The 12,782-nt window shown below is 36.1% G+C and overlaps 1 protein-coding gene across 2 annotated transcripts in view; it reads left to right on the top strand.

The window, feature by feature from the left end:
* ADAM9 (ADAM metallopeptidase domain 9) overlaps window positions 1–12,782 on the top strand; it is a 145,243-nt gene that overhangs the window by 65,231 nt on the left and 67,230 nt on the right. For both annotated transcript variants that reach the window (XM_003984768.6, XR_006596512.1), the window contains exons 12-14: window positions 2,913–3,084; window positions 11,202–11,294; window positions 12,273–12,468. In XM_003984768.6, coding sequence (XP_003984817.1) covers window positions 2,913–3,084; window positions 11,202–11,294; window positions 12,273–12,468 — 461 coding nt within the window. The remainder of the gene's footprint in view (window positions 1–2,912; window positions 3,085–11,201; window positions 11,295–12,272; window positions 12,469–12,782) is intronic.

The following is a 12,782-nucleotide window of genomic DNA, read 5'->3' as shown; positions in this document are numbered from 1 at the left end:
GTTAATCCTTTTCAGTACTCTAGTCAGCTTCATTGTGGGGAAAAAGATTTTTTTTTTTTAATAGGTTGCTTTAGGATCAAACATTTTAAACATTGTATTTGTGAGAAACTGTGTCCAAACCACTAAGTAGGAGGCATATTTAAAAAATAACCTGTTTCAAAGTGGTAGGCTTTATGTAGATTAGAATTAGGGACTCAAGTGTAGAAATATACACGTGTCTGCAAAATTTTTGTGGCTATTGGCTGATTAATGTATTCTTCCAGAAAACGTATGTATACTATGTGGCCGGTAAGGTACTTACCATACAAAGATCAACAATAGGAAATAAAAAGCGGTCACAAATCTGTTTTTTTTTTTTAAGTTTTTATTTATTTTTGAGAGAGAGAGAGACAGAGGGAGTGCATAAGTGAGGGAGGGGCACAGAGAGAGAGAGGGACAGAGGATCTGATGCCAGCTCTGTGCACACAACGGAGAGCCCGATGTGGGGCTCAAACTCATGAACCGTGAGATCACTACTTGAGCCAAAGGCAGACGCTTAACCAACTGAGCCACCCAGGCGCCCCTACAAATCTGTTTAAATTGAAGTCTCCTATGGAAACAAAAATAAGTAAATGGAAGTTTTCTTTATTTATCAGATAATTACTAGATACTGCTACTCTTAACATTTTCACCTGATGACTGTTAGACCCAAACTCCTATTGTCCTTCCCCAAACCTGCTCTTCTTTGTATCATTTAAGGGCGACTCCTTCCTTTTCATAGATGAGGACACAAAGTTGGAGTCATCCTTGACTTCTCTCTTTGTATTCACATTCCTCATCTTACAGGCTGTTTGTTCCTTTAAAACATGTAAATAATGCAAATGCTTCTTACAGCTTCCATTGCTGTCATGCTGGTTCATCATCATCTGTTGGGTGATTTTCTGCAAGAGCCTCTTGTTTGTTCTTCCTGCTTAACATAGCAGCCATGGTGATCCTATTAAGACACAAGTCAAATCATGTTACTCCTGCTCACTACTTTCCATTGTATCATCCCCCTAAATTCCTCATTTCACTCATAGTAAAAGGTAAGAGTCTTACAGTGGCTTATTCTCACCTGTGCTGATTGCTTCTGTCATTACTCATGCCCTCATGGACTCACTCCACTCCAGCCCCACGGGCTTCCTTACTGCTTCCTGCTGCCAGGGCTTTTGCGTTTGCTATTCCCTCCTGGTGTGAGGTTCTTTTCCCAGATAACCAGTTTTGATTTGGTTCTCACGGTGTTTGAAATGCCTGTCCTTTCTTTTAAAAACGACTGTTTCCCCCCCCCCCCCCAACCCCTTCCCTCCACCCTGGGGCCTGGGTCACCCCCTTCATCTTCTCACTTTTTCTCCCCCATGGCACTTCTCACTTTGTGTATACTATCCAGTTTACTTATTATGTGTATGGTTTGTCTCACTCACTAGAAGTCACCTTTATAAAGGTGAGGATTTTTGTCTGCGTTGTTCAGTTTCATCCCTTGCACAAGAGAAGAGTGCCTTGTACATAAGGTTCAGCAAATACTTGTTAAATGAGCGATATTATACAAAAGGACTCCTCCTCATAATATCCTTAATCAGAGAGTAGTGAGAAAAACAATACAGAAAAGAAGCTTTTTTGTTATTGTCAATAGCCTTGTGGCTGATGTTTTCTTTCTATATGAGTCAAAATATTGCCTTTGCTAATTTTTTTGTTATAGACAGTTGACCATTTATGTTCTTTCTCCTTTCTTTGTCTGCTGGTCAGTTTGTTAACCCCACATTCAAAGACTTTTTTTGTCAAATAGGAGTTAATGGTACCGAAATGTCTAGGCAGACTGCTTTCTATTCTCAAGAGCCAAGAGCCAAGACTCTACTTCTCTGGAAACTGGGCCAGTTAGCAAAAAAGAGTATAACATGTATATCTAAAACACAAAGTCTCACAGAAAGGATCTGTGTTTTAGATTCCTTGGATGTACAAAAGACCCAGCACAGACAGGGTTTCCTCCTCAATAACTGTAATGCAACACAGTTTTCACATCTACTGCTACTTTTGGCACGACTGCTCAAACTCATGAAAGAGATTCTTTCAGGGCACCAAATGCCCCTGATAAAATTTTAATGGGACTTGGATTTCTCAAAGACCCTTGGTGTATGTATGGGTGTGTTTCTCCATAATCTTCAAGAATGAAAATAGGCAGTAGGAGTATCTGAATATATTTTAGAGTTGAGTAAACCAGTAACTAAAAAACCCAACAATTTATAGAATCCATGAAAATTGCATACAATTGTATAAATATCACATGGGTAGCTCAAGGTGGACCGTTTGTAGAAGCCCATGTAGCCTTCAGAGTATTAACCAGGGTTCTCAGGAGTTATCATAAGGTATTTAAAGCTCAAACTGTAGTGGAAATTCTGCACTATTCTGCTGCTCGATGGCTATCATGCACCCTCACTCGAATGCCCATTCCCATTATTTTCGCATAGCTCCCTATAAGTTAGAGTGAGGAGAACAAAATAATGCTATACTGTAGAGTGAAAAAAGATTGGGGAAATATATAGCTAGTTTCAAATATTTGAGGAACTTTTACTATGGAAGGTAAATAAAACTGAATTTTAGATAGGAGTAGATAATTTCTCAGGTCTCTTATGATTTTATATATTAATGTAAATGATATGTTTGGAAGGTATTTTCATGGAGGTCTAATATATTATCACCAAAATACTGAATTATTATGTAGTAACTGAAATAATGTACTATATTTATTAGAAATAGATATATAAATTCTCATTTCTATTTTTGGTAGCTCATTTTCTGCCATTTAAAATATTCACTTCTTGTTGGTTGAGGACATGATTTAAAATTTCAAAATGAATAATCACCATGACATAAGATCTTTTTCTTAATGTTTATTGTAGAGGTTCCAGAAACTTTAGCAGTTGCAGTGCAGAGGACTTTGAGAAGTTAACTTTAAATAAAGGAGGAAACTGCCTTCTTAATATTCCAAAGCCTGATGAAGCCTATAGTGCTCCCTTCTGTGGTAATAAATTGGTGGATCCCGGGGAAGAGTGTGACTGTGGTACTCCAAAGGTCAGTTTAATTTTCGATTTTTGCTTTGTGAAATTACCTTAGGATTTGGAAAAAGTTGGAACAGCTTGCTTTGGGCAATGGACATAGGAGTTAGTGAAATTTAGTGGCCAGTGAAGATTCATTTTGCTTGTGGGGATATATTCCTGGGATTGGTCATCTCTTCCTTCCCAGAGCATAACTAATGGTATCATCTGTTTTGGTGTCAAGTAAAGCACCGTGTTTATTCTTGTATTTTTTGCTCGCTTCTACCATATCTGTTATGGTTATTAGGTCATTTATTTACTTTGAAGAGCTAATCAGTTTTTCACTTGGCTCTTGATTTGTCAGCTTTCAGTATTCTGGCACTGCCATTGCAGAAATGTTTATTCAGTTGGATTCATTTTAATACTAAATTGAAGCCAATCCATATTCCATAGTCCTTCAGTAACAAAATCCTTGCTCTTTAAATTAGCATTCCCCTTTATTAACCTTCGGTGTTGTGCCTAACGGTCTCTAGCTCTATCAGACCTGTTATCCACACTTAGTGCCATAAGCCCATGCCTGTCTTTATCATTGATTGTTCTGTATCTTAGCCATTCTCCTCTCAAAGTGGCCTGTGTAAGTCGTTTCCTCCTAGGCCTTGCATTAAATTTTGAAGAAATTTGTTAATGGTGTGCAAGCTGGTAACTAGGTGTGTAATATGGTGAATATTTTTCATCCTTTCCACTTCTTCTTCTTCTTTTATATCTGACCATATCTGGCTTTTGCCAGATGACTTCATGCTCTGGAAAGACACTGCGTATTTTATGAAGATCTTGGGACAGGCCTTCATTGCACTATTGCTGAATGTCAGGGACTTCTACTAAGTGTTTTACATGGTAAAATCCTCACAATAACCCTAAGAGATTGGTATTTTTCATACTTTCATTTCAAATGAGGAAAATAAGGCCAAAAAGATTATGTTTAATTTCTAAATTAACGTTATACTGTTGGGCTGACCAAGTTCTTCCCCTTTCCAGCCATTCTCAGATCTTTGTTCTTAAAGTGTTATAGATCTTTTGCTTCCTCCCAACTGTCCACTTCACTACCAAACTTATTGAAATGGTCTATATTTGCTTCTTAAGCTTTCACACTACAGAATTACTCTTTTTTAAAAAAAAAAATTTTTTTTTTTAACATTTATTTATCCCTGAGACAAAGAGAGACAGAGCATGAATGGGGGAGGGGCAGAGAGAGAGGGAGACACAGAGTCGGAAGCAGGCTCCAGGCTCTGAGCCATCAGCCCAGAGCCTGACGCGGGGCTCAAACTCACGGACCGCGAGATTGTGACCTGAGCTGAAGTCGGACGCTCAACCGACTGAGCCACCCAGGTGTACTCTTTAAAAAGGAACACCACCTCCCTCTCAAATATCAACAGATTTTTTTCGTGGTACAATAGTTGCAAATATTAAGTTCAAGCAAAATTCTCCTTTCAGACCTTTATTTCCTCCATAATTAAAAAAAAAAAGTTTATTTATTTTTGAAAGAGAGAGACAGAGAGAGACAGAGAGAGCCAGCAAATGAGGGTCAGAGACAGATGGAGACAGAATCCCAAGCAGGCTCCGTGCCCATCAGTGCAGAGCCTGATGAGGGGCTCAAACCCACAAAGCATGAGATCATGACCTGAGCTGAAATCAAGATAACTGACTGAGCCACCCAGACTCCCCTTCCCCATAAATTTTTAAACTTCCTTCTGCATTGGTAATCAAAGTTCAGTGTATTTCTTTTTAGACTTTATACATTTATACAAGTATATATATAATGTATATTTGTAAATAGTTTGGCCTATTTTAGGATTTTATTTTTCTTCAGAAATGAAATCAGACAATATGTTGTATGCAGATTTTTTCCTCATTACTGTATCTTAGAGATTTTTCCATGTCATTACCTCATGTAGGCATAGTCCTTTAATCTACCCTTTAATCTACTGTAATTAGTATTCCTATAAAGAATGTTCTATGATTTCTTGAACCATAATGGACCATTAATGGACATTTACTTATCGTAATTAATATTTTCCTGTTGCAAACAGTACATCCTTATACACATCCCATGTGCATATATACAAGTGTTTCTCTAAGATAATTACATAAAGGTAGAATTACTGAATTGAAGAGTTATGTGCTTTAAAATTTTATTAGTGGTTATGAAATTTCCTACAAAAAGGCTGTGTCAATTTGCACTTATACCAATGGTGTGTCATGGCATTCAGTGCCGTGTATAGTCTTGCCAGCAAAGAATAATAAATTTTTTCTTAATTTTGATGGGTGAAAAGTAAGAAGATATTGTTTCAGTTTTTAACCTTTTCATATGTTTGGAGACTATATACGTATTTTTTTTCTCCCTAAGAATTACCATTTTACATCCCTTGTCAATTTTTCTGTTGGGTTAGTCATTCTTTGAAATTGATTTTTAGGAACTCATGTATTGTGGGCAAAGTCTTTTGTTTGGTATATGTTTTAATATTTCTCCTCTATAGCTTACCATTTAGCTTTTAAAAAATTATTCAACTTTATCTTTTAGGTCAGTTTTAGGGTCACAGAAAAATGGAATGGAAAGTACTGAGAGTCCCCATATACCACTACACATACAGCCCTTCCCTATCCTGCAGCCCAGGTCCAGTTGTTACAGTTGAGGACTGCACTGACACGTCATTATCACCCAAAGTTTACATTAGGGTTTACTCTTTTTTCCCCCCGGTCTGTACTTTTTAGTTATAAGTTTTAGTTCATTTCTATTTTGTGTTTTCTTAATTCTTTTCTAGTTTACAATTTTTCTTTTGATTTCCTTTTCTGTTCATTTATTTTTTAAGTATTTAAATTGCAGTTAGTTAATATTAGTTTAGTTAATTTTAATTAAACTAGTTTAAATTTTAATTAAAGTAACTAGTTTAAATTTTAAACTAACTAGTTAGTTTAGTTAGTTAATATTAGTTTCAGGTGTAAAATGTAGCGATTCAGCACTTTCATACAACACTCTGTGCTCCTCACAGGTGTCCTCCATAATCCCCATCACCTTTATCATCCACCCCCCACCCACCTCCCCTCTGGTAACCATCAGTTTGTTCTCTATAGTAAAGAGTCTGTTTCTTGGTTTGCCTTAGGTTCACTCTTGATATTTAGCTTTTCATATGGTATATTTTATTAGGTTGAAATTTGAAATTTAAATGAAGGAAGATTTATCAATTTTTTTCCTTAGGATTTTCTGAAGTTTGTATTTTGACTAGGCTTGTAGTACTCCTATTTCAAGATTATCAGCATAACCCCTCCATAATTTCTTTTAGTATTTTTTAATTGAAAATTTTTCTTTTAGTTTTTTAATTGAAGGGGGCATGTGGAATAAGCTAGGGTATTAACTTTTATCCACTTGTGATCAGTTATTACATAATCATTTAAAATTATACTTTTATCATAAACAAAATTCCTTGCAGCCTGTTTCTTCATTCTTTAATCTTTTATGAAGCCATCTGTCTTACACAGTGTTTTTGAAACAATTTAACAGCTTTATTGAAGTGTAATTGAATACAGTGTTAAAAAACAAACAAACTTGGTCTTAGATAATGAAAGGCTTTATTCAGAATAAAGACTGTTGTAACAAGGACAGTGCCCTGATCTGAAAAATCTGGAAGCATCTCAAAATCAAATAAGAGAAGGCTTTTCTTTTAAAGGGTCAAGGTGGGGGAAGTAGAGATAAACAGAATCTTTTAAGAGGAAGTTAGATAAGCAAGGGGAAATGACCGGTCTGATAGTGTTCTTTGTGGTCAGCTGATTTCCAGGAGAAGCTGATAAGGTGGGGGTGCTCCACTTTTTCTGTAGGGACAAGCAGAGCTCAGAGGCCTATAGGAAAGAGAGAAGCCTTAGTTAAGTTTGGTCAAGATAGAGAAAAGAGTAAGAAACATGCAATTGTGAACACTTGGTCAACAATAGACTGCACATGTTTAAAACATACAGGTTGGTAAGTTTTGACACATGTATACATGTATGAAACTATCACCATGATCAAGATATTAAACATGTAATTATCCCAAAAAGTTCTTTGTGACCCTTGGTAATCCTTTCTTCCCACCCCTTCTGTTCCCCTATCCTCAGGCAATCACCTTTCTCCTTTCTGTCATTATACATCAGGGTGCATTTCCTAGAATTTCATAGAATGACTCCTTTTTGCCTAGCTCCATTCTCTCAGCATAATTATTTTGAGATTCACCCATATTGCTACTGTGTCAGTAGCTCATTCCTTATTGTTGTTTATCATTGAGTAGTATGGATATGCCACAGTTGGTTTATCTTTTCATCTGTTCATGTACATTTGGGCTATTTCCAGTCTTTGGCTATTAACAGATAAAGCTGCTGTGAACATTCACATACAAGTCTTCATATGGACTTCTGTTTTCACTTCTCTTGGGTAAATACCTAGGAGTGGAGTGATTGACTCATATGATAGGTGTGTAACTTTTCAAGAAAATTTCAAACTGTTTTCCAAAGTGTTTGTACCATTTTACATCCACACTATCACCATGAGAGTTGTTCTTTCACACCCTGGCCAACACTTCATATGGTCAATCTGTTCCGTTGTAGCCATTCTATTAAGGGTGAAGTAGTCCATCACTGAGGTTTTAATTTGCATTTCTTTAGTGACTAGTAATGTTGAACATGTTTTCATGTGCTTATTTGCCATCTGTATATCTTTTTTGATGATTTGTCTGTTCAGCTTTCTTCCCCATTTTGAAAATTGGGTAGTTTTCTTATTTTTGAGGTTTGAGAGTACTTCATATATTCTGGATACAAGTCTTTTATCAGATACATGATTTGCAGATATTTTCTCCCAGTCTGTAGCTTATCTTTTTTTTTTTTTTTCAACGTTTATTTATTTTTGGGACAGAGAGAGACAGAGCATGAACGGGGGAGGGGCAGAGAGAGAGGGAGACACAGAATCGGAAACAGGCTCCAGGCTCTGAGCCATCAGCCCAGAGCCCGACGCGGGGCTCGAACTCCCGGACCGCGAGATCGTGACCTGGCTGAAGTCGGACGCTTAACCGACTGCGCCACCCAGGCACCCCTGTAGCTTATCTTTAATCACCCTAGCTGTGCTTTTTATGGGTTATGTTTTTTTGGTGTTACATTTAAGGAATCTTTGTCTAATCTAAAGTTGCAAAAGTTTTCTCCTACAAGCCTTTTAATTTTAGGTTTTACATTTAGAACTATGATCTATTTCAACTTTATATAATTCTTTTGTATGGTACAAGATTTAAATTATATTTCCTTTATTTTTAAATTTTTATTATGAAATAATTATAAACTGACAGGAAGTTGTAAAAACAGTGCAAAGAGCTCCATGTATTTTCACCCAGTTTCCCTCAGAGGTGACATCTTATGTAGCTATTGTGCAATATAAAAATTAGGACACTGACACTGATGCATTAACTAGATTAAAGACTTTATTGAGTTTTCACCATTTTAAATTAAATTAAATTAAATTAAATTAAATTAAATTAAATTAAATTAAATTAAATTTCTTGAGAGAATCTTAAGCCCCTTAAGGAGGGGCTCGAGCTCATGACTGTGAAGATCATGATCTGAGCCAAAATCAAGAGTTGGACATTTAACTGACTGAGACACCAGGCAACCCCAGTTTTCACCATTTTTAACCACATTTGTGTATGTGTGTATTTGTGTAGTTTTATGCAATTTTATCCCATTTATTGATTTATTGATATCAATATATCCCATATATTGATTATAAACACCACCCCAATTAACACAGAGAACTGTTCTATCATCATAAAAAATCCTCCTTGCTGCTACCTCTTTGTATCTGTACCTACTCCCAACTCTAGCCTAATCCCTTCTTCCCCTGGCTACCTCTTATCTGTTCTCCATGTGTAGTTTTGCCATTTCAGTAATGTTAAAAAATGGAATCATAAAGTATATACTTTCGAGAGTGACTTTTTTCACTAAACATAATGCCTTTGAGGTCAATCTAGATTGTTGTATGTATTAATATTTCATTCCTTTTTATTGCTGAGTATTGTTCCATTGGATGGATTTAACTGTAGAGAACTTAGAATAATGTTCCTGTTGGTCTTTCTACCAGCTGAGAGGTCCTGCCTAGAGTTTGTTTAACATGTTTAACCATGGTTAACCATTTGTTAACTGTAGTATAACCATGCAGAGTTTGTTTAATCATTCACCTTTTAAAGGGCATTTGGGTTTTTTTTTTTTGAACATTTTGCTGTTAAAAATAAAGCTGCTATGAATTATGTTCCACTATTTATCATCAAAGAATTAAAGAAAAAATATGTTCTTTGTGAGTAAAGAGAAAAAATCTTAGAAATTTAAATTATAACCAAATAGAAATTATAGAACTAAAAAATTATAGAACTAAAAACCAATAATGAAAGTTTCACTGGCTAGAGTTAAAAGCAGGCTAATATGGCAGAAGAGAGTCAATGAACATGAAGCTGACCCCCCCCCCCCCCAAAAAAAAATCCAAACTAAAGGACAAATAGAAAGATTAAAGAAAAATGAGCAGAGTATCAGGGACACTAGGAGATATCAAATGATCTAATGTAACTATTAGTGAAATTTCAGGACACTGAGAAGGAGATAAAAAGAAAGATAAAAGAAATAATGGCTTAAAAATCCCCTAATTTGGGGAAAAATATTGACTTACAATTCCAAAGTGAACCCAAGTCAGAATCATTGCAAAGAAAATTCACTTAGGTATATTGTAATCAAAGTGCTGAGATAAACAGAAAGTAATGAAAGAAGCCAATAGAAAACAGGGGAACAAAGATATGAATGATAGATGATTTTTTTTCCCCTGAAGCAATAAGGGCCAGAGATAATAGAACAGTATATTTACTGTTCTAAATGGAAGAAACTAACAACCTAGAGTTCCATACATAGGACACATATTCTTCAAAAATTAAAGAAAGCTTGTTTCCTTGGCTCCCCCTTCTTCTCCTCCTCCTTCTTTCCTCTGTATTGTTATTTCCCCATCCTTCTTCTCTCTCAAACAATTCAGACCTGAACACATTAGCTGAAACATAGAAGAGATGTCTCTGTGGGTGGGAGGTTGTGGGGCATGGGTGGTGGTGCAATGGGGAGCCATGGTGGTTCAAAGTAGGGTGAGACAAGGCAGGCAAGATAAAAAGAATGTCTACATGAGGTGAAGACCTACTCAATAGACAAGTTAGTTCCTGAGTATGAAGAGAAATGCATTCACGGATGCTTAATTTTCGGTGATGATTACGCAGACTGTTAGGACTAAATGTTTGTAACCTCCCCCAAATTCATATGTTGAAGCCCTACCCACCAGGGTAGCTGTGTCTGGAGATGGGGCTTTAGGTAAGTAATTAAAGTTAAATGAGATCAAAAGGAGGGGGTCCTGATCTGACAGGGTTAGTGCTTTTTTTTTTTTTTAATGTTTATTTATTTTTGAGAGAGAGAGAGTAAGCCAGCGAGCAGGGGAGGGGCAGAGACAGGGGAACAGAAGATCCGAAGTGGGCTCTGCGTTGACAGCAGCAAGCCCGGTGCTGGGCTTGAACTCATGAATTGTAAGATTATGACCTGAGTTGAAACCAAGAGATGGGTACTCAACCGAGCCACCCAGGCACCCTGAGTTAGTGTTTTTATAAAGAGACATCTGAGAGCTTGCTTGCGCGCTCTCTCGCTCTCTTTCTCTCAGAGCATGCACACTGAAGAGAGGCCATGTTAGAGAACGCAGCTCTCTGCAAGCTAGGAAGAATTTCCTCACCAGAAACCGAATTGGCAGGAACTTTGAGTTTGGACATCTAGCCTGCAGAACTGTGAGATATTAAGTTTCTGTTGTTGAAGCCACCAGTCTGTGGTATCTTATTCTCCCAGTCCCAGAAGACACAGACACATACTCTGTATGATTTCATTCCTTTGAAATATGTTGAGCTTTAAATAGTTGTAGCCAAAGAGTTATGAAAACTTCAGAAGGATAGTAAGTGATTTTCCAGAGAATCATTGCTGTAGCTTGGTTAGAAAGATTTTAGACTTTAAGATAAGACTTTTGTTAATGAATATTGATGACAGTAAGTCCTTTCTTTATTGATAGTCATTTACTCTTCACAGGAGTGTGAATCGGACCCTTGTTGTGAAGGAAGTACTTGTAAACTTAAATCATTTGCTGAATGTGCATACGGTGACTGTTGTAAAGACTGTTGGGTAAGGAGTTCCTCCCTATTTGGAAAAAAAAGTAGAAGAAAGCAAAACATGCATATGTAAAAAATTTTTTTTTTCTGATCTGTAAGAGAGCACCATTTTTATTACATGATTCTATGAAAAATTTTATGCCACTTGTTTGCAGTTTTGAATTACATTCTTTTTATAACAAGCGGTCTCACGAGACTTTTCTCTAAGTAGAAACTTTTTTTCTGATTTTAAGAGTAATCTATGTTTTTTATAAATAATTCACAAATACCAAATATAGAAAGTACAGAGTAAAAGGCAGTATCATTTTACCTTCCTCAGGTAGCCATCGTTGATAATTTGTTAACTTAAATACTTTTTCCTATACAAAAGTGAATGCATGTGTATATGTGTGAGTGTATGTGTGTGAACACAGATACATTTATTTTTACTACCTGCTTTTTTCAGTAGCATACCGTAGATTTTATCTATTCGTATAATTAGTTCTACATGGTTGTATAGTTAGTGCTGTTTTATGAGGCAATCACATAATTTCTTTATTTAGTTAACTAATGGATGTTTAGGTTGCTTCTAATTTTTGTCTATAAGTGGAATTGCTGGGACAGAGTATGTATGTTAAAAATTGTGGCACACATTTTATATACCTTCCACAAATACATTGGTCTGTACTTCTACCAACAATGTAATCAAATATGTGCTGTGACATCATTGGTGAGTCCAATACTGGTTAGTCTGATACGTGTAAAGTGCTTTTAAAGTTTTATTTAATTTGTATTTCTTTTGGCTATTGGTAAAGTTACATTTTTTCATTTTCCGTATTTCATGACTTTTATGGGTTGCCGGTTACTGGCCTTTGTTCGTACTTCTATTGGGTTATCTAATCTTTTGTTGTTGCTAGATGTTTTATAGACATAAATACTTGTGGCTTCAAATTTGATCACTTTGTGGGGATTGTCTTGATATTCCTGTTTAATTTGTATCTTATTACCCTAGTTCCTTCCAGGAGGTACTTTATGCCGAGGAAAAACTAATGAATGTGATGTTCCAGAATATTGCAATGGTTCATCTCAGTTCTGTCAGCCAGACGTTTTTATTCAGAATGGCTATGCTTGCCAGAGTAACAAAGCCTATTGCTACAATGGCGTGTGCCAGTATTACGATGCTCAGTGCCAAGTCATCTTTGGCTCAAGTAAGACATTTTAATTATAATCGATGGCCTTTATTTTATTCATTTATTTGCGTCTGTTTTTAAAAATGGAAAGAAAACATTATTGGTAAAAGTGAAGTTCTCTTGTTTTCTCTCCCCTGTCCTATCTCCCTCCTTCCTTCTCCGTAAGTAGTGCTGATCATGAATTTGATATGTAGAAATTCAGTTGGTGATTTTTGCTTTTACTCCCTCTCCTTTTTATCACCTTTCTATTCTATGCGTATAAACAAAATAAGTAAATATACATTTACTTAGTATCATGTTCTAGTTTTAATAATTTCATATAAATAATAAGG

This window comes from Felis catus, chromosome B1 (assembly GCF_018350175.1).
Source record: "Felis catus isolate Fca126 chromosome B1, F.catus_Fca126_mat1.0, whole genome shotgun sequence".
Classification (NCBI taxonomy): domain Eukaryota; kingdom Metazoa; phylum Chordata; class Mammalia; order Carnivora; family Felidae; genus Felis; species Felis catus.
Note: the sequence above shows the minus strand (reverse complement) of the source record. Positions and strands in the feature narration are given on the sequence as shown.